The sequence below is a fragment of the Tachyglossus aculeatus genome, assembly GCF_015852505.1.
Source record: "Tachyglossus aculeatus isolate mTacAcu1 chromosome 12 unlocalized genomic scaffold, mTacAcu1.pri SUPER_6_unloc_1, whole genome shotgun sequence".
Taxonomy (NCBI): Eukaryota; Metazoa; Chordata; class Mammalia; order Monotremata; family Tachyglossidae; genus Tachyglossus; species Tachyglossus aculeatus.
The window spans coordinates 20,942,925-20,967,640 of NW_024044828.1; the positions used below are offsets into that span (position 1 = coordinate 20,942,925).

The window sequence follows — 24,716 nt, forward strand, 5'->3', positions numbered from 1 at the left end:
GATTGGGACTTACTGGGTACAATGAAGGGAATGAAACGAAGAGTGGGAGGTTTTCAAGGCGAGATTGAAAACCTCCCACTCTCCATTTCATTCCCTTCATTGAGATTCTTTTAGACTGTGAGCCCACTGTTGGGTAGGGACTGTCTCTATATGTTGCCAACTTGTACTTCCCAAGCGCTTAGTACAGTGCTCTGCACACAGTAAGCGCTCAATAAATACGAGTGATTGATTGATTGATTGAAGATCAGTTAGCCAGTGGTCTTTATTGGACACCTGACTGCGAAGCACTGCACTAAGCATTCATTCATTCAGTCGTATCTATTGAGCGCTTACTGTGTGCAGAGCACTGTACTAAGCGCTTGGGACGTACAAGTTGGCAGCATCTAGAGACGGTCCCTACCCAACAGTGGGCTCACAGTCTAGTCCGCCAAGCTAGCTCTCTTCCTCCCTTCAAGGCCCTACTGAGAGGGACTGTCTCTATATGTTGCCAACTTGTACTTCCCAAGCGCTTAGTACAGTGCTCTGCACACAGTAAGCGCTCAATAAATACGATTGATGATGATGATAATGAAGGGGGAGACAGACAACAAGACAAAACGTATTAACAAAATAAAATAAATAGAATAAATATGGACAAATAAAATATAAATAAATAGAATAATAAATCCGTATAAACATATATACAGGTGGTGTGGGGAGGGGAAGGAGGGGGCTCAGTCTGGGAAGGCCTCCTGGAGGAGGAGCACTTGGAAGAAAGGAGCAGAAGCAAGAGATATGACTCCTCCCCTCCAGGTTCTTGCACTCTAGTAGGGGAAGACAGTTTGGGCCAGTGAGCCAAGTCGGAGTTGTTGCCTGCCAAAAGATTTCGGGCAGGGGTTTGAGCCATTTTATCTGGGAAGGGCTCCGACCGGGCATCTTAGTCACAGCTGGTCCCTCGTGGTTCCACTGGAATAACAGTAGAAATCCCTTGAAAAGGCATCTGGGGGCCCCGTATCAGGGGTTCAGGATCGTGGCCTGGATTCCGACCGGCCTGGCCGAGGATCCTGAGGAACCTTGCCTTCCCAGCCCTGGGGAGCCTCTGGGGTCAGTAGTGATCGTGGGACTGTGAATGGAAGCCAGGACAAGTCAAGCCTTCAGGGCCGAGTTGATAACCTCTCCAGCTGCAGGGGCCTGGAATTGGCTTTCTCCCTTTGAGGTAATGTGGTCAAGTGGAAATAATAATAATAATAATAATAATGATGGCATGTTTTAAGCGCTTACTGTGTGCAAAGCACTGTTCTAAGCGCTGGGGAAGTTACAAGGTGATCAGGTTGTCCCATGGGGGGCTCACAGTCTCTAATCCCCATTTTACAAATGAGGTAACTGAGGCACAGAGAAGTTGTGACTTGCCCAAAGTCACACAGCTGACTGTTGGCGGAGCCGGGATTTGAACCCATGACCTTTGACTCCAAAGCCCATTTTCTTTCCACTGAGCCACGCTGGCCTGGGAGTCAGAAAGACCTGGGTTCTAATCCCAGCTCTGCCATGTATCTGCCGTGTGACCCTGGACAAGTCACTTCACTTCTCTGGGCCTCAGTTCCCTCATCTGCAAAACTGGATTCAATATCTGTTCAGCCTCCTACCTAGACTGTGAACCTTCTGTGGGTTCTGATTATCTTGTATCTACCCTAGCACTTAGTACAGTGACTGGCATGTAGTAAGTACTTAACATATACCACAATTATTATTATTATTTTTGTAAGCACTTAAATATTATTTCTATTATCATCATCGTTAAGGGACTAGGATCATGTCTAATTCCCAGGTGTGCATTCTCTCAGTGCTTAGTACTAGGATCATGTCTAATTCCCATGTGTGCATTCTTTCTCAGTGCTCAGTACAGTGCTATAAACCCAGTAGGCATTTAATAAAGACTATTAATACTATTTTTGGAACCACCATAGTGTTTCAGTGGTTGAAATAGTACGAACTCATCCAGTCTTCCTCTTCCCCCTCCACCCACTCATCCCATCTGAGCAGGACTCATAAATCTCACCCTGTTTTTAACGTGCGTCCAGCTCTTCAGTCTTGAGCTGTTTTTGGTTTTGGATGTTGTCTTAATGATGTTTTTGTCTGTACTAAAAAGAAGGGTTGCAGCTTTCCAGAATTCATCGGTATTTTCTGTCCAAAGAGAGGGATGGTTCACTCGGCCTCCTTGCCAGATGGCAGACTGGGGAGGGGCGGGAACGTCGGCCGGCTTCAGCCGGCGGGTCTGGCAGGAAATGGAGTCGTGGCCGTGCAGAGCCGGGTGGGTGACTTGCCCCCGGCAGAAAACGGGGCTACGGCCATTCGGAGCTGGATGGGTAACTTGCCTCCAGTTTTTTTAAATGATATTTGTTAAGTACTATCATCATCATCATCAATCGTATTTATTGAGCGCTTACTATGTGCAGAGCACTGTACTAAGCACTTGGGAAGTACAAATTGGCAACATATAGAGACAGTCCCTACCCAACAGTGGGCTCACTATACTAAGCACTGAGGTAGATGCAAGTTAATTATTTTGGACACAGTCCCTGTCCCACAAAAGGCTCACTGCCTTAATCCCCATTTTACAGGTGAGACAACTGAGGTCCAGGGAAGTGAAGTGACTTGGCCAAGGTCATACAGCAGACATATGGTGGAATATGGTGGTATTAGAACTCAGGTCCTTATTACTCCCAGGGCTCTATCCACTCCTGCTGAGACTTTGGAGGAAAGCCAACCCCAGGGAGGCTGAGCAGTCAAGACAGAGAGAGAGAGAGGAAGGATGGGCCTATCCTTGACTCTCTGGGTGAACTATGGTATCACTTCTGGGCCTCAGTTTCTCTGCATCTAAAATGGGAAGGAAAATCACATAGCCCTTCTTGTCCTCACAGGATGAGGGAAAATGGGGTGAAACTGTGAGAGGTGTTCTGGGTCCTTGGAAGAAGAATTCAGGGACTTCGGGCTTTTCTGTAATTGGGAGGCCCAGTTGGGAAGCTGATAATCCCAAAGTGGAGAATAAACCCAGGCGGTGTCCCAGGGCAGGCAGAGGACAGCTTGCAGGTAGCAGTCAATGGAGTTTTGTAGCTTCCGTTGTCCTTGGATCATAGCACTTTTCGTATTTATGTTGGTTACCTTCAGTTGATTTTCACACTGAGCCGGGGAGGGGGCACCTTCCTTGTCTCCATCAGTGATGGCAGGTGGAGTCGCCAAGTCCGGAGATGGAGAGCAGGAAGCCTTTTGGGAGATGGGGAGGCGGGGAAAGGCACTGGAGGTAGGATGAGGTAAGAGAGGGCAAGTTGATGGATGAGAGAGTCCTGCATGAGACCAAAGGGAAGGGTTGTGGGAGTCCTCATTGTGGGCTCGTGGTGGGCAATGCTTTTACGACAAGTCACGGTGTCATTTTCTTTTCAGCAGGGCGCCCCGACTCCGGGCATGGTTCCCAGGGACAAGGCCCTCCAGCGCAATAAAGAGGAACGGGACCAGCGAAATCGGCTGAGAGAGATAGACCGGCAGCTAAGAGCCCTGAAAGGAGACCCCGTAAGTCTTCTCTTCTTTGTAACTTGGGGAGCCGAAGGACTCAGGCCCGTACAGAGAACTCCGGGGGCGGACACCAGGCCGTTCAGGGTTTGAGAACCATCGGGGAGCAGCAGCACGAATAAGTGTCGGGGGTCAGCCATGGGACCGCCACAGCGCCGGGATCGGTGGTTTCCCCAGGGGACACTTGCCCCCGGGGCTGGTGCCAGTGCCAGCTGCGAGTTGACTGGCACTGGGGTGTCTAGACCTCCACAGTGGCTTGGCTCTTGGATGCCGGGGCTGCACGTGGGGCCGGGGGAGGTTTGCAGATTGGCAAACAGTCAGTTGAGGTGTTTGTTCTGATGCAGGCTGCTCAGTTCCCAGGCATGGAGATGTCTAGACCGCGAGCCCCAAATCAATCCAATCATTTGTATTTATTGAGCGCTTACTGTGTGCAGAGCAATAACTAAGCTCGTGTGTGTAGCAATAAGTACAACAGAGTTGGTAAACACGTTTCCTGCCCTCAAGGAGCTTATAGTGTAGCGGGAGAGACAGGTATTACTATAAATAAATTAGGGATACATACAAAAAGTGCTGTGAGTCTGAGGGTGGGGTGAATATCAAGCACTTAATGGGGGTAGATCCAAGTGTGCCAAGAAGATGCAGAATCAATCAATCATATTTATTGAGCGCTTACTGTGTGCAGAGCACTGTACTAAGCGCTTGGGAAGTCCAAGTTGGCAACATAGAGAGACAGTCCCTACCCGACAGTGGGCTCACAGTCTAGAAGAGGGAGGAGAGGAAAAGGGGACTTAATTGTGGAAGGCCTCTTGAAGAAGTGTGATTTGACACTTGTCCACATGTTTTGTTTTGTTGTCTGTCTCCCCCCTTCTAAACTGTGAGCCCGTTGTTGGGTAGGGACCGACTCCATATGTTGCCAACTTGTACTTTCCAAGCGCTTAGTCCAGTGCTCTGCACACAGTAAGTGCTCAATAAATACGATTGAATGAATTTTACTAAGGCTTTGAAGGTGGGGGGAGTCGTGATCTAGCATATATGGATGGGGAGAAGATCTGGGTCAGAGGAAGGGCGTGGGCAAGGAATCAGTGGCGAAACAGACGAGATCGAGTAACAGTGAGTAAGTGGCATTAGCGGAGCGCAGTGTGCGGATTCCTTGTAGTAGGAAATCATCAAATAAGGTAGGAGCTGCGTGCCTAGTAGGTAGAGCACGGGCCTGGAAGGTCATGAGTTCGAATCCTGGCTCCACCGCTTGTCTGCTTTGTGGCCTTGGACAAGTCACTTCAGCTCTCTGTGCCTCAGTTACCTCGTCTGTAAAATGGGGATTAAGACTGTGAGCCCCATGTGGGACAGGGATGGTGTCCAACCCAATTTGCTTGTAAGCAGCCCGACACTTAGTACAGTGCCTGGCACAGAGTAAGCACTTATCCATAATAATGATAATGATAATGATAATGATTAGCCATAATAATGATAATGAGGGGAATAGCGTATGGCGGGCTTTGGAGCCCATGGTAAAGAATTTCTCTTTGATGCGGAAGTGGATGGGTGACTGGAGGTTCTTGAGGAGTGGGGAAGATGCAGCCTGAACTTTTTTTTAATAAATTGACCCAGCAGAGTGAAGTATGGACTGGAGTTGGGGATTTAGATCGAACCCCTTGGTGATGTGTTGGGTTGTTCGGTGTGGGAGGAGACTACCGCAACTGAGCTTCATTGTAGTTTCCAACAAGGCCCTCCCTCTTTCCCTCATTCTTCCCCTTTCCTCCTCCTCCTCCTTCTCCCTCCCTCATGACGGCTCCCAAAGGAAGAGTGGGAGCCAGAGGAGTGGGGTCAGAGAGCAGCTGGCTCTCTTTCTACCTTGGCAGTGGCCAGAAAGAGGGAAGGCAGAACCCCGCTGCATCTACTCAGATTTCTGTCCCGCGGGGCACGCTAGAAAGCAGGCCGAAGGAACCTGAATGTCTGTGACTGCGAAGGTAGGAGGGTCTTCCTGGCAGAACAGTGAGGTTTTCCCCATAACCTGAAAACGGTTCGGGATGCCCAGACTGCCACTCTTCTGCCTCACACTCCGGCGAGCCGAGAGGTGATGGGAATGCCGCAACCTTGGAAAAAGCAGGCTGGCCAAGCCCACCCATCGGACCGTTCACCCTGACGGTAGCCAACAGAACATTAACTCGTCACTCCGAGACACCCAGACCTTCCGAGGTGAGGAAAAGAGGTGAGCGTAGGATTTTTGATCACCCCTAGCTCGTTGGGCTGCAACACCTTATCCACAACGCCTTGCTGACGATCGTAGACTAGCACTGACAAAGCAAAGAGTTTTGCCCCATCCACTGTGTGCCAACGGCTGCCAACCCCCGCTGGGCAAGAGCCCTTCACTGAGGGGTCTGTCCGGTCCGTGAAGAGCGGAGCTGGATTTGCCCACCGAATGTTGGTTTGATAGGCCTGGAACCCAGTTCCGGGCAGCCACTGGGAATACTGGCTTCTATGGGCCAGGCAAGGGACACAGCTGATGGGGACACCAGGGGCGAATACCAGATAATGGCAGCAGCGGGAAGCAGCAGAGAAGCAGCGTGGCTCAGTGGAAAGAGCACGGGCTTTGGTGTCAGAGGTCGTGGGTTTGAATCCCGGCTCCGCTACAGGTCAGCTGTGTGACCTTGGGCAAGTCACTTAACTTCTCAGAGCCTCAGTTAGCTCATCTGTAAAATGGGGATGATGACTGTGAGCCCCGCGCGGGACAACCTGATCAGTTTGTATCCCCCCAGGGCTTAGAACAGTGCTTTGCACATAGTAAGCACTTAACAAATGCCATTATTATTATTATTATTATTATTATTATTATAATGGCATGCTGACGGCCATGGCTCCCAGCTTCAGGGGCGCTGAAGTCTTGGTATCTGACTCCGGAGGCAGCCCGCTGCAAAATGGCAGGACCCAGGGCTGAGGAGGAAGGGGAATCTCACCTTAGCCTCTCTCTAAACCCCCGGTGTACAGCGGCCCCTGAGCTGCTTGAACCTGCTCTGCACCATCTTGGATTTCTTAGCGCTTTGAGATCCTCGGAGGGAAAGAATTCAGAGAAGCAGCGTGGCCTGGTGAAAAGAGCCCAGGCCTAGGATTCAGGAAGTCCTGAATTCCAATCCCACCTCTGCTACTTATAATAATAATAATAATAATAATAATGGCATTTATTAAGTGTTTGCTATGTGCAAAGCACTATTCTAAGCTCTGGAGAGGTTACAGGGGGATCAGGTTGTCCCACGGGGGGCTTACAGTCTCCATCCCCATTTTACAGATGAGGTAACTGAGGCCCAGAGAAGTGAAGTGACTTGCCCAAAGTCACACAGCTGACAATTGGCGGAGCCGGGATTTGAACCCATGAACTGTGACTCCAAAGCCCGGGCTCTGTCCACTGAGCCACGCTGCCTCTCCATACTTACCTGCTATGCCACCTCGGGCAAGTCATTTACCTTCTCTGGGCCTCCATTTTCTCCCCTGTACAATGGGTATTAAGTACGTGCTCTCTCCGTCCCACTCAGGCCGAGAGCCCCATTTTGGACAAGGGCTGGGCCCAATTTGTACTGAATCGTACCCCCAGCGCTCAGTACAGTCATCGGCAGAGTAAGCACTTAACAAAGATCACAGTTGAAAAGGAACCTAGGGAATCCAGTGTTGCCAGTCAGTCATCATCATCATCATCAATCGTATTTATTGAGCGCTTACTGTGTGCAGAGTACTGTACTAAGCGCTTGGGAAGTACACGTTGGCAACATATAGAGACAGTCCCTACCCAACAGTGGGCTCACAGTCGTATCTATTGAGTGCTTACAATCATCATCATCATCAATCGTATTTATTGAACGCTTACTGTGTGCAGAGCACTGTACTAAGCGCTTGGGAAGTACTAGTTGGCAACATATAGAGACAGTCCCTACCCAACAGTCGGCTCACAGTCGTATTTATTGAGTGCTTACAATGTATCGAGCACTGAGCTAAGCACTTGGGAGAGTGCAATATAACAGTATAACAGACACATTTCCTGCCCACAACAAGCTTACAGTGTAGAGGGAGAATCAGAGAATCAGCAGGACCGTGGAAGCGGGGATCCTTTGGTGCAGTCCCCAGCCTCACGGAAGGCCGATCTCCTTGGTTCAGATCTCCAGGAAAGGAGATTTTCCAAGCCCTCCTTGGACCCCTCTCCTGGGCTTGGACAAGAATATCCGTTGCACAGCGCACACACACATACACGCATACGTATACATATGTTCTGTCTGTTATAGTTGGCCGCCCCTGGTTGAACCCATTCCAGGACCAGAGGGTGGTCCGTGTCAACGCATTGAGCTGTGAAACGGATTCAGGCCCCCGTCCAGAGGTTTTGGATGCTGATGGTTTGGGGCTACGGCTTGAACAGGGAGACTGGGCAGGACTCTGGGGACTGTGGGTGGCATCTCACTCATTCCCCGGCAGCATACCAGGCATTTTTCTAGGGCTAGACCATTTACGCCCAAGACCTTATATGGAGCGAGCTCGCTCCCCTGCCTTAACGGACTGGGTTTTCTGAGGGCAGGAAGAGCCGCGGAGAAGGAAGATCTCGGCGTGGAACGGGCTCCTTGTGAAGAAGGGAGAGTTGCCTCCACATCCCAAGCTCCGGCAGAGGCCAGCTCTTTTTGAGCCGTTTAAAGGGCCCCTTCATGTTCCCTTTCAAAGGGCTTTGACCCCGACAAACATAAGATGTCCTTCATGTTTTTCCAGGTCCCACCCCCCGAGTTCTGAACAGACTAAACGCGACCAACTCCATGGTAGGGGGCCCGTTTGGGGCTGAGATCATCTCGGGAGGCGGTAGTGCGGCCCGGGACTCCTGGGCCCCAGGTCTGCCGCGGAGGTGATATTCAGGGATGTTGCTCAGACCCTGCTCCGCCACTGGCTCAGAGAACACCCCCTGGGCTTGCAGTTTTGCACTCAGCGGGGCTTCGTGTGCTTTGATTCACTTGAAGATCAGGGGCTCTCTACATGGTGACATTCCAAGTGCACCTCAGTTTCCCTCAGTGAGCTGAATTTCCTCGCTGTCCTTAAAGTCCCCGATATTGTGGAAAGTGCTAGCCAGAGCCAGCAGTCTCAGAAATGGGCTACAGCCCCCAAGGGGTGCTGCATCCTGCCCAGGACCTGATTTTCTTGGAGTCTGCCCGTCAGTCAGACCTGGTGGAGCACAGACTCTGGGTGGACGGGGGTAAAAATCCATCCTGAGAACTGGAAAAATGAACTTGGCGACCCGCTCAAGGGGCCAGCACCCCTCCTGACTCTCAGCCTCCCTGATGGCAAAAACCAGAGGGAAGCCTTGGTGTCAGGGAAGGGCCACAGTGCATGAAGGCTCAGTAATGGTCCCCGAGGGGAGCCCCAGAAGCCTGGTGAGCAAAACGCCGAGAGCAGTTCTCCGGCCACCTCCACAGCCGCGGCAGGCCAAAGCATGCGGTGAGCGATGCTGCCGCCATGCCAGTCTCCGGCCTTTGGACTTAAATGTGGTCTCAGGGCTTCCGGTTCAGTTCAGATAGCATCCCCGGGATCGCCCCCAAATGAGAAGACTCGTCCAACGGGTCTTCCCCTCCCGGACCTCAGTGTGAGCAGACACCGGGGACTAATCATCCCGGCCCCTCGGGGCTCCTCTTCGGGGCCCGCTTTGACCTCCGCCCCCTCGCTCTGCACCCAAAGCCATTGCTGCTACTGCCGTCCACATTCCTTCCCCTCCAGTTTCCTGGAAACCTCGGAGCCTCGCCTGGCTGGGCGGCCCGCACCGTCACCCCTGCGTCAGGACGGGCAGCTTCCCCAGGCCTGGTTGCCAAGCGCCGGGAGCAAGAATTTTGTGTACAAAGGATGATCCGTCTGCCGGGGGCCAGGCTGGGGCTCAGTTCTCCTCTGGAGATGGGTCTTCCACGAAGCCAGCCAGCCGGGTACAATAGCCCCCGGGCCCTGATGGGGAAAGAAGGTGGGCAGGTTTCCCCTCTTCCATGTGCGACGGCTCCCGCTTCCACGCCCTGACAGACCCATCATTAATCACAGTCGACTTCCTGTCCCGCTCAGTGTCCCGCCCCCACCATAATCCACTGCACAATTCCGTGCTGCCCCAGGGGCCGCATTTCCAATCATGGCAACCACCTGCCTATCGGCTGCTGGACCGTGCCCACCGGGTGAGGTCCGGCTCCCTGAGGCCCGGGTGGACTGGATGGCCCGAGTTGGACTCGGTTTCCTTCTCTCCTCAGAGCACCATCCGGACGCCCGATTGGCAGAACCGGCATAGCCTCTTCAATCAATCAATCAATCAATCGTATTTATTGAGCGCTTACTGTGTGCAGAGCACTGTACTAAGCGCTTGGGAAGTACAAGTTGGCAACTCTTCCTGAGAAGGGCTCTTAAAGAGACCCGGGAAAGCAGGGGTGAGAATGCTCAACCCAGTCGAGTTCCTCTAGGAAATTCAGGGAAGCATGTTAATGCATTCCCAGGCTCCAAAGCAATACAATTATGGGATCAATGAGCAATGAAAATATGTGCCAGTAATAAGCGATTTTTGTAGCAAATGGTTTTGTGGGTACCTACGTAAATACCGAATTGTCTCGTAGCCAATTCAGCTACAAGGCACCTACTCCTAACGGACTAGATACGTGCCCTTGTCTGTGCTAAATCGAGGTGGGCTTTGATCGTACTCCTCATGTCAGGGGTTGAAGAGGAGAGGAAGGGAGGTGTTTCTGAGCCAAAGTGCACTCTGTTTGCAGGGTCTCAAGGGCAGAGAGCCCCGTGAGAAGTGCCGGTGGGCAGATTTAAGAGCGCTATCAGGAAAGGATGCAGGAAGGAGAGCAGTGTAAAAGGAAAGGCGGGGACTTTTCCTCCCCTCCTTCCTCTCCCCCTCGCCCCCCTCTCCATCCTCCCCGTCTTACCTCCTTCCCTTCCCCACAGCACCTGTATATATATGTATATATGTTTGTACATATTTATTACTCTATTTATTTTACTTGTACATATCTATTCTATTTATTTTATTTTGTTAATATGTTTGGTTTTGTTCTCTGTCTCCCCCTTCTAGACTGTGAGCCCACTGTTGGGTAGGGACCGTCTCTATATGTTGCCAACTTGGACTTCCCAAGCGCTTAGTACAGTGCTCTGCACACAGTAAGCGCTCAATAAATACGATTGATTGATTGAATGATTGATTGGAGCGGGGCGGGAGCTCTCCTGGGTCTCTTTGAGGGAAAGCGACAACAGGAGCACTGGTAGTGACTTAGCTGCATCCTTCCCATCTTCCCTTGCCTCCCACCACTTTACCCCAGATCCTTGCAAAATCAGGGGTGTTGGCAGGGCCCCCCCCGAGAATGCTCCAAACGACGGCCTCAGAAGGACTCGTCCTTCACACCAAGCCTGCTTTTCCCTCTTAATAATAATGACGATGGTATTTGTTAAGCGCTTACTATGTGCAAAGCACTTTTCTAAGCACTGGGGGGATACAAGGTGATCAAGCTGCCCCACGTGGGGCTCAGTCGTAATCCCCGTTTCCCAGATGATGTAACTGAGGCACAGAGAAGTGAAGCGACTTGCCCAAAGTCACACAGCTGACAATCGGCGGAGCCGGGATTTGAACCCCTGACCTCGGACTCCAAAGCCCGGGCTCTTTCCACTGAGCCACGCTGCTTCTCTTGACCAAGAAGTGGCAGAACAGGGCTGCAGCGGGACCTCGAGCCTAATATAAGCACCGGTCCTGGCCGAGATGACTCACCGCCCAGCGAGCTAGCAGCCAAGCCAGTGGCCTTTCACGGTCTCGGACTGGCCTGCGGACTCTGGCCAAAAGCACCGGGCAAACGTGGCCGTGGAGCCTCGAAACTCATTAGGTCCATTATCAGCCCTCCGGACCCGGCTGCATCCCAGATAACGTCGACCTGGGACAGCGGGATGGGAAAGAAGGAGAGGCCAAAGAATGGGATTCTCCTTAGGAATGTTATCATTGAACTATCCGAGGAAGAGAATGTACCAGACAGAGTTTGGTCAAGAAGAAACCGATTATTTTGTCTGGGGAGGACCCTGCGCTGCATTTTGGGAAAACCCCTAAAGGGACCGATTGGCTTTGGTCCCATGAATATAAAATGTTTCAGTAGCCTCACTTGGGGGCTGTCACAGTTTGCTATAAGTGGCACAGGGGGAAGCGGCCGGGATGACCACAGAGCTGGTCCCAAAAGACGGGATTTTTTCTTTGGAGCATACAGCCATCTTTCCCTCTGGGTAAAAGGGGGCCCTTGGGTCTGTACCCCTTAACTAGTTTGGTACTTACCCCACTCCCAGGCATCCAGCACTTGTTTCCTAATCCTGACACTCTGGCACTTTCCCTAGCTGCGCACTGTCCGAGGGCAGGAATTGTTTCCCCCAACTCTATCGCGTTGTACTCCCCTGCACTCTGCACCCAGGAAGTGCTCAGTAAATAGCATTGATTGATCGATCGGGGCTACCGGGACGTGGTTTTCTCCCAGCTCGGGGGGGTCCCTGCTGGAACCCTTCTGCTGACCCCGCCTGGTGCTTTAAAGCCCTCAGTCACCTTCCCTCAACACGTCACCTCCCTGATTTTCTACTACAACCCGGCCTGCACACTTTGGTCCTCAATCTTCTCACTGTACCTCAGTCTTGTCCCTCTCACCACCAACCTCTCGCCCATGTCTTGCCTCTGTCCTGGAACACCTTCCCTCTTCATATCAGGCAGACAATCCACCTCCCTGCCTTCAAAGAAGCAGCGTGGCTCAGTGGAAAGAGCCCGGGCTTTGGACTCAGAGGTCATGGGTTCAAATCCCGGCTCTGCCAACTATCAGCTCTGTGACTTTGGGCAAGTCACTTCACTTCTCTGGGCCTCAGTTCCCTCATCTGGAAAATGGGGATTAAGATTGTGAGCCCCACCTGGGACAACCTGGTCACCTTGTATCCCCCCAGTGCTTAGAACAGTGGTTTGCACATAGTAAGTGCTTAACAAATACCATCATTATTATTATTCAAAGCCTTTTTGAAGGCACATCTTCCCCAAGAGGCCTTCCCCCAACTAGGCCCTCATTTTCTCTTCTCTCCTCCCTCCTGCATCGCCCTTGTACTTCGACCTACATCCTTTATTCACCCCTCCCTCAGCCTCACAGCTCTTAAGACCATATCCCTAATTTATTTATATTAACGTCTGTCTCCCCCTCAAGACTGTAAGCTCCGTGGTGGGCAGGGAATGTGTGTACCGACTCTCTTATGTTGTACTCTCCCAGGCACTTAGTACAGTGCTCTGCACGCAGTAAGCACTCAGTATATATGACTGAGTGATTGATTGCCCACAGAAAGCCTCCTGGGAGATTCCATGAACATCTTGGGAGAAGCTGCTACTGCTTTGCTACACGGTAACAGATGACTTTTGACCTTCTAGTTGAGAGGCTTAGTTTAGCTTTGCGCCAGTAAGGTTTCTTTCATTCCTTCATTCAGTTACATTTATTGAGCACTTACTGTTTGCAAAGCATCGTACTAAGCACTTGGGAGAGTCCACTATAATAATAACAGACACATTCCCTGCTTACAACGAGCTTCCAGTCTAGCAGGGAAGGCAGACATCAATACAAATCAATACGTGAATTACAGATGTAGACACAAGTTTCTTATCTCGTCACCCGGGTTTCAGGGAAACGTCATTTTTCCAAGTGCCCAGTTCCCAAAAGGCTTCTAAATGAGCACGCGCTCAGCCCCAGAAATGCTTTGAACAAAGAGCCGGTCCACCGGCCTGGGCCGGGGTACGGGCTTCCCGCCCGATGGGCCGCGCTCCTTGTTTACGGCCTGGCGTTCCAAGCGCTCCCTTTTAACTTTTAAGTGGCCCATGCAAGACATTTGGTTTTCGGTGAAAGTAATTGCTTCCAGGAGGAGGCCCCGCTCGTTGCCGCCTCCAATTCTCAAAGCGCCTCTGCGTGCCACGGGAAGGCGAGACCGGCCCAGAGTTGCATAACCCGACCAGAAATCTGGCAGGAGCATTCACGGCTGTTGATCAGAGCCCGATTCCCGCGGGTGGGGCGAGATGGAGGTGAGATCAAACGCGAGGCAGGAAACGGCTCACTGTCTTCGGCAAACGGAGTCTTTCTCCCCGGCTCGCTTAGCGAAGCACTAAGGGGGAGTGATGATAATCGCCCCCTCCTCAGGAACCTCTGAGCCGAAAAGGGCCTCTCTTAGGATTCCAGATGGTCCGCTCGCCTGGTATTTTGGAAAGTAATTTGAAAATAAATGGTAGCCACCTCCCGAGTGAGGGGATTATGCATCTGGAAAGCCCGTGTCCAGCCAAGCTTCAGATGCCTGTGGGCAATGTACCACTCATTGGCTGTAGCGGTGGAATTGGTATTTATTGGGCACTTAGGGCGCACAAGGCAGTGCTGGGAAAAAACTTATTTCGCATAGGAAGCTTTGGCAAATAATACCCCATCGGTGGTATTCATTGAGTGCTTACCATGTGTAGAACACTGTACTAAGCGCTTGGGAGAGTACAGTACAACAGAATTGGTAGTACGGTGTGCTCAATCAATACTCGTCCTCCGCTCCCTAGCCTTCGGGGCTCGATTTTATGGCCAAAGCCACTCATGACGCCATCGCCTAAAGCATCACATGCCACCTAATTCCTACAGAAACTGTTTGGCTTGGTCGATCTTGAATTCCACAAGTACATTAACACCGTAGTTTCCTATAGTACTTTTATTCCCAAAGGGCTCTCATCTGAACTCATTGTTACTGCAAGGTAGGTGGGAAAAGCAGGCATTACCATCCCCATTTTGCCAGTGAGGAGGTACTGAGAAGTCCCGTTCCTGTCGGTGGCTTCAAACCCGGGTCCTCCGTCCCCGAGATTGGCCCCTTGCCATTTTGCCACTCCACTTCCCCAGTCTCAGCTAATTGTTGAATTGATTTAGTCGATCATGGAACTCATTGAGGACCTACTTTGTGCAGAGCACTGTACTAACCGTCTTGGGACGGCACGCTAGATTCCACTGCATAGGGGACTGGAGGTGGCTCGGCCATGCCCGGGGGTTAAGGTGCAGCAGCCTGAGGGTCTCGGGCCCCTGGGGAGACTGAGGCTCCCAACCCTGGCCCGGGAATCAGCCCTCTCCTTTGGGCCAAGCTCAGGGCGGTGGAATTCAAGATCGACCAAGCCAAGCAATTTCTGTGGGAATTAGGTGGCTTGCGATGCTTTAAGCGATGGCATCGTTAGTGGCTTTGGCCATAAAATGGAGCCCCGAAGGCTAGGGAGAGGAGGAGGAGGAGTATTGATTGAGCGCAAACTATGTGCAGAGCGCTGTATTAGGCGCTGGGTGAGAATACACAAGTGGGAGAGGGGACCCGGTGACCCTGAGGGAATCGTGTTGGAGGAGCAGAGAGATCGGTTGTACCTAAGTGATTCACAGTAGTGATACTGTTCCTTCCCATTCCTGCACAAGAGGGCTTTGATAAAAATAAAAAGACTCATGGTGGTATTTGCGGAGCACCTACTAGGTGCCAAGTACTGTGGTAGAGACAAGATAATCAGGTCAGACACAGTCCTAGTTCCACCCGAGGCCCCTAGTCTAAGAGGGAGAGCAAGATGTGTAATCCCCATTTTACAGATGAGTACACTGAAGCCCAGCGAGGTGGAAGTGACTTGCCTGAGGTCACACACCAGGCTGGTGGTTGAACTGAGACTCGAACCTGAGTCCCCTGACTCCCAGCCCCATGCTCCATTCATCGGGCCATGCTGCCTCCTTTTTATTCCCTCTTCTGCGCCACTTTCAAGTTGGCAGCAAACCCCACTCTGCTCCCTATCCTCCGGGGTTGGGGTCCGCCCCTCCTGCTCTGACCCAGCATCTGACTGGCCGCCTCCGCTTCATTCCCTCACCCCCAAGCTGACGTAGCCTTCCTCGAGCGTGTGCACTACCCACTGTGCCCCCCAGCCTCCGGTTTCTCAGATGGACGCCTCTGCTCACGTTGTCACGTTGAGCCCCAACGGCCTGCTTCCACATCCTCTCCTGGTCTCCTCTTGTTTGGGTTTTGCGCGTGGAGCTTTCTCTTCGCTAGACACCCCCACTCCTCCCACCCCCCATACCCCAGAAGAGAACAACTTGGCTAACCCCACCTCGGCACAGCTCCCGGTTTCCGTGGGGGCTTGACGGTATTAACGATCGTCTCCTCTCAGGCCTTGGAAATATCGGGTCTGAGGCGAGCTTTCCTTACGCCCACCCTGAGCCTTCTTCTCTGGGCTCTCCCCAAAACTGGAAGGAGGTCTGTCGACTTCCTACGGCAGTTAGTTTTTCCTCTTAGGGCTGGTTGTCATGCCTAATTCCCAAGTAAAACAAGAGCTCCCAAGTGAACCATGCTGCAGGCTTTCAAGGAATTCTTCCCTTGTTTTTTGCAACGTGATCTGCTGCTGACCTCTGTTTCCCCCCCTCTGGGGGGAAAACGCGAACTCCCTGACCTGCTCTTGGCGGGCGGAACCGACAGTGACACACAGGCCACAACCCGGAGTTACATTAGCTCCCGGGAACGCCGCGAAAGCACTTTCCCCTCTGGAGTTCTGCCATCCAAAATGGTGGAGCTCTGGCACAGCCCCATCATCCCCATCAAGTTGGGGTCTCGAGCGAAGCAGCTACTGGTTCCACCGGGCCTACCCACGGCAGGGCAGACCCATCGTCGCTTGGTGCCACCCTCCTTACCATTGTTCAAATTCAGGTTGAAGCCCTGCCCTGTATTTCTCACCCTGCCAAGCACTTCCCTCCCACTCCAACCGCTTGGGCGAAGCGGAAGTGATGAAGCGGCAGGAGGGAGGGTATATGTGGTGGGGAGACGAGAGATTCATCGGGACGGGCCTCGTGGAGAGGAGATGGACTTTCAGAAAGGTGTTGAAGATGGGGAGAGCTGGAGTTGGTCAGATATGAAGGGAGAGGGAGAGACGGTAAGCTCACTGTGGGCAGGAAACGTGTCAACCGACTCGTATTGTACTCCCCCAAGCACATAGTACGGTGCTCTTGCTCGATAAATGTGATCGATTGATTGATAGATGGAAATTGATGACTGAATCCGTGCAGGAGGAGAAGTGTGAGCAGGAGGCTGGAGGAAGTTGAGCTAAAAGCGAGGCTCAGGGAATAGGTTGGCTTGAGAGGAATGAAGAATGTGAGCTGGGATGTAATAATAGTAATAATAATGGTATTTGTTAAGCGCTTACTATATGCAAAGCACTATTCTAAGTGCTGGGGAGGTTGCAAGGTGATCAGGTTGTCCCACGGGGGGCTCACAGTTTTTAATCCCCATTTTCCAGATGAGGTAACTGAGGCCCAGAGAAGTGAAGTGACTTGCCCAAAGTCAAACAGCTGACAGTTGGCAGAGCCGGGATTTGAACCCATGACCTCTGACTCCAAAGCCCGGGCTCATTCCTCTGAGCCACGCTGCTTCTCATGGGGCAGGAGCGAGGATGAGTAGCAGGGTGAGAGATAATGATGATGATGATGATGGCATTCATTAAGCGCTTACTATGTGCCAAGCACTGTTCTAAGCGCTGGGGGGATACAAGGTGATGAGGTTGTCCCACGTGGGGCTCACAGTCTTCATCCCCATTTTCCAGATGAGGGAACTGAGGCCCAGAGAAATGAAGTGACTTGCCCAAAGTCACCCAGCTGACAAGTGGTGGAGCTGGGATTTGAACCCATGACCTCTGATTCTAAAGCCCCCACGCTGCTTCTCTAATGAATGCTTAGGTGCTGGGAGAGAATACACAGTTGGGAGAGTGGGCCGGTGACCCGAAGGGAGTCGTGTTCAAGGGGTGGAGAGATAGGTTGTGCCTATGTGGTTCATGGGGCGCACCCCTCCCCTCAGTGAGGGGACCTCGGTAAAAATGAGAAGAATCGTGGCGATATTTGTTGAGCATCCACTAGGTATCAGTTCGTGTCCTAAGCACTAGTGTAGAGACCAGCTGGGTTTGTATGCCTCAGAATGGGGAGAAAACCAGAGCGCGGCCCCCGACCCTCCACCCCCAAAGCCCCCAGGAGTGGGGCTTTTCCCGTTCAGCTGCAAAGGGAGGGAGAAAAGACACGAGAAGCGGGTGCCAAAAAGTGGTGGGCCCCACCCTTTTCCCTCCCAAACAGCGTTCTTCCCATGAGCTCATCCTTGAGAACGGAAGCTCGTTGCGGGCGGGGACTGTATCCACCAACTTGGTTGCATTGCCCTCCCTAAATGCGGAGTACGGTGCTCTGCCCACAGTAAGCGCCAATAAATGCCACTGATTGATGGATGTAATTGGAATGTGGTGGCCAGGAGTTGGAAATCAAACATTTAGCGGAACCATATGCGCCGTCTTGGAAGCGGAAAAGAATCGTCTAAATGACACCTCTCGGGGTCGGCTGGGAACGGGGAAAATATTTGCGGTTCTCGGAATTCGCCATTTTTACTTAAAAACGGTGGAAACGCGTTCCATTTGGGCTGCCTTCTGTAACCCGACTCCTCCCCTCCCTCCGGGATGGGGTCGGGGGGCTCACACAGTCTTCGGGGCGGGAATTAGCAGTCTCGTTTTACAGCTGCCGGAGTCTCCGCGCGGCTGGCCGTCTTCCACGAGCACCGCGCCGGGCCTTCCCCTCCGGAGGCCCAGGAAAGGCCCTCCTTCCGACTGAGTCTTTTAGACTGTGAGCCCACTGTTGGGTAGGGACCGTCTCTATATGTTGCCAACTTGTACTTCCCAAGCGCTTAGTTTATTGAGCACACAGTAAGCGCTCAATAAATACGATTGATTGATTGATTGAGTGGGCTTCCTCCTTTGGCCGTGCGGGTCTGGGCTCTCTTTGGTTCTGACCCGGCAGCAGCCCGAGCTGACCGGTGCCCGCTCACCTCGGGAATGCCACCTCCGGAGCAGGCCAAGGGAAGGCGTTCTCCCGGTGTGGCTGGCTTTGTGGGAGAGGAGCTGGCCACCTGGCCGACGCCTGGAGAGGTTGCCCCCGGAGAAACCAGGAAGGTCACTCCTGGATCGGGCTGGGGGGTCGGCCCCGCCTGGTCCTGAGCTGTACATATTTATTACTCTATTTATTTATTTATTTTACTTGTACATATCTATTCTATTTATTGTATTTTGTTAGTATGTTAGGTTTTGTTCTCTGTCTCCCCCTTCTAGACTGTGAGCCCACTGTTGGGTAGGGACTGTCTCTATATGTTGCCAGCGTGTACTTCCCAAGCACTTAGTCCAGTGCTCTGCACACAGTAAGTGCTCAATAAATACGATTGATTGATCGGTCTGTCCTCTTGTGAACTGTGGGCTCCAAAGCGGGGTTGGCTTTTCCCAGGGCCAGTGGCCCCAGCGAGGGGGTCCAGCGCATCCTGGGGTCGGGGACGGGTTTCACCTTAATGATTGTTTTCCCTCCCCCAGCCCGAGCCAGACTGTGGGGTGGTGATATTGCTTACTGGTGGGCGTGGAGGCAGGGGAGGCCGAGTCCTCCTTGGAGGAGATGGCAGGATGATGATGATGATGATGATGGTATTTGTTAAGCGCTTGCTATGTGCAAAGCACTGTTCTAAGCGCTGGGGAGGTTACAAGGTGATCAGGTTGTCCCACGGGGGCTCACAGTTTTAATCCTCATTTTACAGATGCGGTCACTGAGGCCCAGAGAAGTGAAGTGACTTGCCCAAAGTCACACAGCTGACAGGTGGCGGAGCTGGGATTTGAACCCATGACCTCTGACTCCAAAGCCCTGGCTCTTTCCACTGAGTATATATGCTTGTACATATTTATTACTCTATTTATTTATTTATTTATTTATTTTACTTGTACATATCTATTCTATTTATTTTATTTTGTTAGTATGTTTGGTCTTGTTCTCCGTCTCCCCCTTCTAGACTGTGAGCCCACTGTTGGGTAGGGACTGTCTCTAGATGTTGCCAACTTGTACTTCCCAAGCGCTTAGTCCAGTGCTCTGCACACAGTAAGCACTCAATAAATACGATTGATGATGGTGATTACTCTATTTATTTATTTTACTTGTACATATCTATTCTATTTATTTTATTTTGTTAGTATGTTTGGTTTTGTTCTCTGTCTCCCCCTTCTAGACTGTGAGCCCACTGTTGGGTAGGGACTGTCTCTAGATGTTGCCAACTTGTACTTCCCAAGTGCTTAGTACAGTGCTCTGCATTCATTCATTCATTCAATTCAATCGTATTTATTGAGCGCTTACTGTGTGCAGAGCACTGTACTAAGCACTTGGGAAGTACAACATATAGAGACGGTCCCTACCCAACAGTGGGCTCACAGTCTAGAAGCGGGGGGAGGGGGGGGGAGTCTAGAAGGGGGAATTAGGGTTAAATGCTCAATAAATATGATTGATTGATTCTCTAATGAATGAATGCATGCATCCAGGTTTTAGTGCTGGCTGTATGACTCTGGGCCTCGGTTTTCTACTCACCAGGAGGTGGGAGGCGGTTCATTTTGCTGCCGGAAAGGCCCATTGGCACTCCCGCCCCAGCGAGCGGGCAGAACGGCCCGTGGGGCAGACCTGGGGGGTTGTTCAGAGCCAAGGAGCCCGTGGCCTTGGAGAAGCAGTTCAGACTGGGTGACAGTTCAGCGGATGTTCTGGACCCTCCCAGGGGATCCTGCTGAGGGCCAAACAGGCCACCGGCAGGAACGGTAGTGGTACATTCATTCATTCATTCATTCATTCAATCAATCGTATTTATTGAGCACTTACTGTGTGCAGAGCACTGGACTAAGCGCTTGGGAAGTCCAAGTTGGCAACACACAGAGGCGGTCCCTACCCAACAATCAATCAATCAATCAATCGTATTTATTGAGCGCTTACTGTGTGCAGAGCACTGGACTAAGCGCTTGGGAAGTCCAAGTTGGCAACACACAGAGACGGTCCCTACCCAACAATCAATCAATCAATCAATCGTATTTATTGAGTGCTTACTGTGTGCAGAGCACTGGACTAAGCACTTGGGAAGTCCAAGTTGGCAACACACAGAGACGATCCCTACCTAACAGTGGGCTCACAGTCTAGAATGGGGGGACAGACAACAAAACAAAACATAGTAACACGTGGAGCTCCCACTGGCTACGGAGCACTGTACTGGGAAAATACAACAGATGCACAATCAATCAATTGTATTTATTGAGCGCTTACTGTGTGCAGAGCACTGGACTAAGCGCTTGGGAAGTCCAAGTTGGCAACATCTAGAGACGGTCCCTACTCAACAGTGGGCTCACAGTCTAGAAGGGGGAGACAGAGAACAAAACCAAACATATTAACAAAATAAAATAAATAGAATAGATATGTACAAGTAAAATAAATAAATGGATAGAGCCAAATGGATAGTTCTAATGGATAGAGCACAAGCCTGGGTGTCAGAAGAGCCTGGGCTTTGGAGTCAGAGGTCATGGGTTCAAATTCCGGCTCCGCCACCTGTCAGCTGTGTGACTTTGGGCCAGTCACCTCACTTCTCTGGGCCTCAGTTCCCTCATCTGGAAAATGGGGATGAAGACTGTGAGCCCCCTGTGGGACAACCTGATCATCTTGTATCTCCCCCAGTGCTTAGAACAGTGCTTTGCACATAGTAAGCGCTTAATACATGCCATCATCATTATTATTATTATTATCTGGGTTCTAATCCCTGCCCCACCACTTGTCTGCCATGGGACCTGGGCCAAGTCACTTTACTTCTCTTTGCCTCGGTTACCTCATCTGTAAGATGGGGATAAGGACTGTGAGCCTCACGTGGGACAAGGACTGTGTCCAACCCGATGAGCCTGTTTCTACCCCAGCTGTTACTAGGTGCCAGGCACTCTACAAAGTACTTAACAAATGCCATTAAAACAAGTAAAGAGGGTAGAGGTAGCAGAGTCACAACGTTGTGAGTCAGCACGGTGTTGGGAGGGCCATTTCTCTCACCTCCCCCAGTAGAAGAAGCACCTTCTAATGGCCCGTGATCACAGGCCCGGACCCAAGTGAGTTGCTTCTAGTCGTCTTTTCTGCCACTTTGGTGGTTGGTGTCCTTGGCCGTTCTGGAGGTCAGATGGAGCCACCAGACCATAAAATCCAGCCGGGGAAGGGGGCTGGGGCTCAGGAAGCCACAGGATTTATTAAGGGATGTGAAACGCTATTGTTCTGCTCATGTGTTACACAATTGCAGTCCACGCATGGCCGTTAGAATGCCCGGCTTGTCATAACACGAATATGCCACTCTCTGGTTGCTCTTGGGGCGGGTGGGGGGGGAGAGTTGCCAACTTGTACTTCCCAAGAGCTTAGGACAGCGCTCTGCACACAGTAAGCGCTCAATAAATACGATTGAATGAATGAGAGAGAGCGAGAGCGAGTTTCTTAGCACTTGCCCTGCATCTAAACACGGGGCAACTCGGAGCCGCGTGGCCCCGGTGGGGCCTGGCCCTTCCGGCCGCACTGGCCGAGGGCAAAGTCGGAGGCGGGGGCCGTCTCGTCATCATCAATCGTATTTATTGAGCGCTTACTATGTGCAGAGCCAGGAGGCCCAGGTGCAAGGCCGGCTCGATGCAGGCCGCCTGGGTGCAGAGGGGCTCTTGTTCAGGGAGCCTACCCCTTCAGCCCAACTGGAATCCATCAGGAGTCAATTGAAGCGATTTAGAGGCCGGGCATACAGAAGGATCATTCTCTCAGCCCACATTAATCTTCCGGGAATTAAGTTAATCCACTCAGGCTTAATTCTGAGGCGCTAATTACACCGCCTGTACATTCTTTAACAGGAAATTATATGTGTCCTGGCTTTAATGAATCGTAAGGAGCCCCCGAATCAGAAGCCGCCACCCCTTCCTTTCGGGACACGACGTCACCCGGGAGTTTGGCCGGGGTAACCGGGAGAGGATGGGGCTGTTTCCGAGGTGGGGTCGGAGTGGGAGATAAGATGGGGTTCCTGTCTCTGGCTGGGCATTAGCAGGGGGGTCGGGACTGGCACGGTGAGGGGCTGAAAGGGAAAGGGGGTGGACTACCTCGCTCTCGCCTGTCCCGCCATCGACCCTCGGCCCACGTCATCCCCCGGGCCCGGAATGCCCTCCCTCTGCCCATCCGCCAAGCTAGCTCTCTTCCTCCCTTCAAGGCCCTGCTGAGAGCTCACCTCCTCCAGGAGGCCTTCCCAGACTGAGCCCCTTCCTTCCTCTCCCCCTCGTCCCCCTCTCCATCCCCCCCATCTTACCTCCTTCCCTTCCCCACAGCACCTGTATATATGTATATATGTTTGTGCTTATTTTTTTACTCTATTTATTTATTTATTTATTTTATTTGTACATATCTATTCTATTTATTTTATTTTGTTAGTATGTTTGGTTTTGTTCTCTGTCTCCCCCTTTTAGACTGTGAGCCCACTGTTGGGTAGGGACTGTCTCTATATGTTGCCAATTTGTACTTCCCAAGCGCTTAGTACAGTGCTCTGCACATAGTAAGCACTCAATAAATACGATTGATGATGATGATGATGACTAGAGCCGTTCAGCCCTGTGAGGAAGTTGCAGTTCATTCATTCATTCAGTCGTATTTATTGAGCGCTTACTGCATGCAGAGCACTGGACTAAGCGCTTGGGAAGTCCAAGTCGGCAAAATATAGAGACGGTCCCTACCCAACAGTGGGCTTACGGTCTAGAAGGGGGAGACAGACAACAAAACAAAGCATGTGGACGGGTGTCAAGTTGTACAGTTATGGTTGCACTGTACTCTCATTCATTCACTCATTCGTGGGCCGGCCTCCCTCCACCTGCACCCCAGAGCCGTGCCGGCTTGTGGCCAGGTTCAACTGGCCGATTGGCACCCTGCATTTCGGGCCCCGGGCCGTGCCCGAGTCCGTTCGTCCCGGAGGTGAGCCAAGAATCCCGAGGAGTTTGGGAAGGAATCATTGTTCCTGACCATCCAGCAGCGTCCTCCCTCTTTGTGTCTAATAGACCATCACGCTCCCCTTCAAACCCTTATTAAAAACACATTTCCTCTTCTCCCACTTCCTCTGTGTTCCCCCTTGCACTTGGATTTGCACCCTTTATTCACTCCTCCCACAGCCCCATAAGACCTATGGACAGAGCCGTAATTTATAGTAATGTCTCTATCAATCAATCGTATTTATTGAGCGATTATTGTGTGCAGAACACTGTACTAAGTCTCTATCCCAATCTAGACTGGAATTGGTTGTGGGCAGGGAACTTGCCTTCCAATTCTATTATATTGTACTCTCCCAAGCACTTAGTACAGCGCCGTGCACACAGTAAGCACTTAATAAATACGATTGATTGATTGATTCTGAGTGGCAGAAAGGGTCTGTACTTTCCTTCCTTGGGCCCTTAGGCCCTGTGGGCTAGGCCCGGGTCCGGGCCAGTGTTTACGGGTTCTCCCAAGCCCTGAATCCAGTGCTTGGCATGAGATTAACACTTCCTTGATTGATTGATTGATTCCTTCATTCATTCAATCGCATTTACTGAGCGCTTACTGTGTGCAGAGCACTGTACTAAGCGCTTGGCAACAAATAGAGACAGTCCTTGCCCACAACAGGCTCATAGTCTAGAAGGGGGGAGACAGCCATCAGAACAAGTAAACAGGCATCAGTAGCATCATTATAAATAAATAGAATTCCATTCATTCATTCATTCAATCATATTTATTGAGCGCTTACTGTGTGCAGAGCACTGTACTAAGCGCTTGGCAACAAATAGAGACAGTCCTTGCCCACAACGGGCTCATAGTCTAGAAGTGGGGAGTCAGCCATCAGAACAAGTAGACAGGCATCAGTAGCATCATTATAAATGAATAGAATTGCATACATTCATTCACTCAATCGTATTTATTGAGCGCTTACTGTGTGCAGAGCACTGTACTAAGCACTTGGGAAGTACAAGTTGGCAACATATAGAGACAGTCCCTACCCAACAGTGGGCTCACAGTCTAGAGTGAGCCTGGGCTTTGGAGTCAGAGGTCATGAGTTCAAATTCCGGCTCCGCCAATTGTCAGCTGTGTGACTTTGGGCAAGTCACTTAACTTCTCTGGGCCTCAGTTACCTTGACTGTAAAATGGGGATTAATACTGTGAGCCTCCTGTGGGACAACCTGATCACCGTGTAACCTCCCCAGCGCTTAGAACAGTGCTTTGCACATAGTAGGTGCTTAATAAATGCTATTATTATTATTATTATTATTATTATTTTATTATTAT

The 24,716-nt window shown here is 51.4% G+C and overlaps 1 protein-coding gene across 1 annotated transcript in view; it reads left to right on the forward strand.

Moving 5' to 3' along the window:
* FSIP1 (fibrous sheath interacting protein 1) overlaps positions 1-24,716 on the forward strand; it is a 100,275-nt gene that overhangs the window by 25,986 nt on the left and 49,573 nt on the right. Inside the window, exon 11 of the mRNA XM_038741092.1 lies at positions 3,418-3,543. Within this exon, the coding sequence (XP_038597020.1) occupies positions 3,418-3,543 (126 nt within the window). The remainder of the gene's footprint in view (positions 1-3,417; positions 3,544-24,716) is intronic.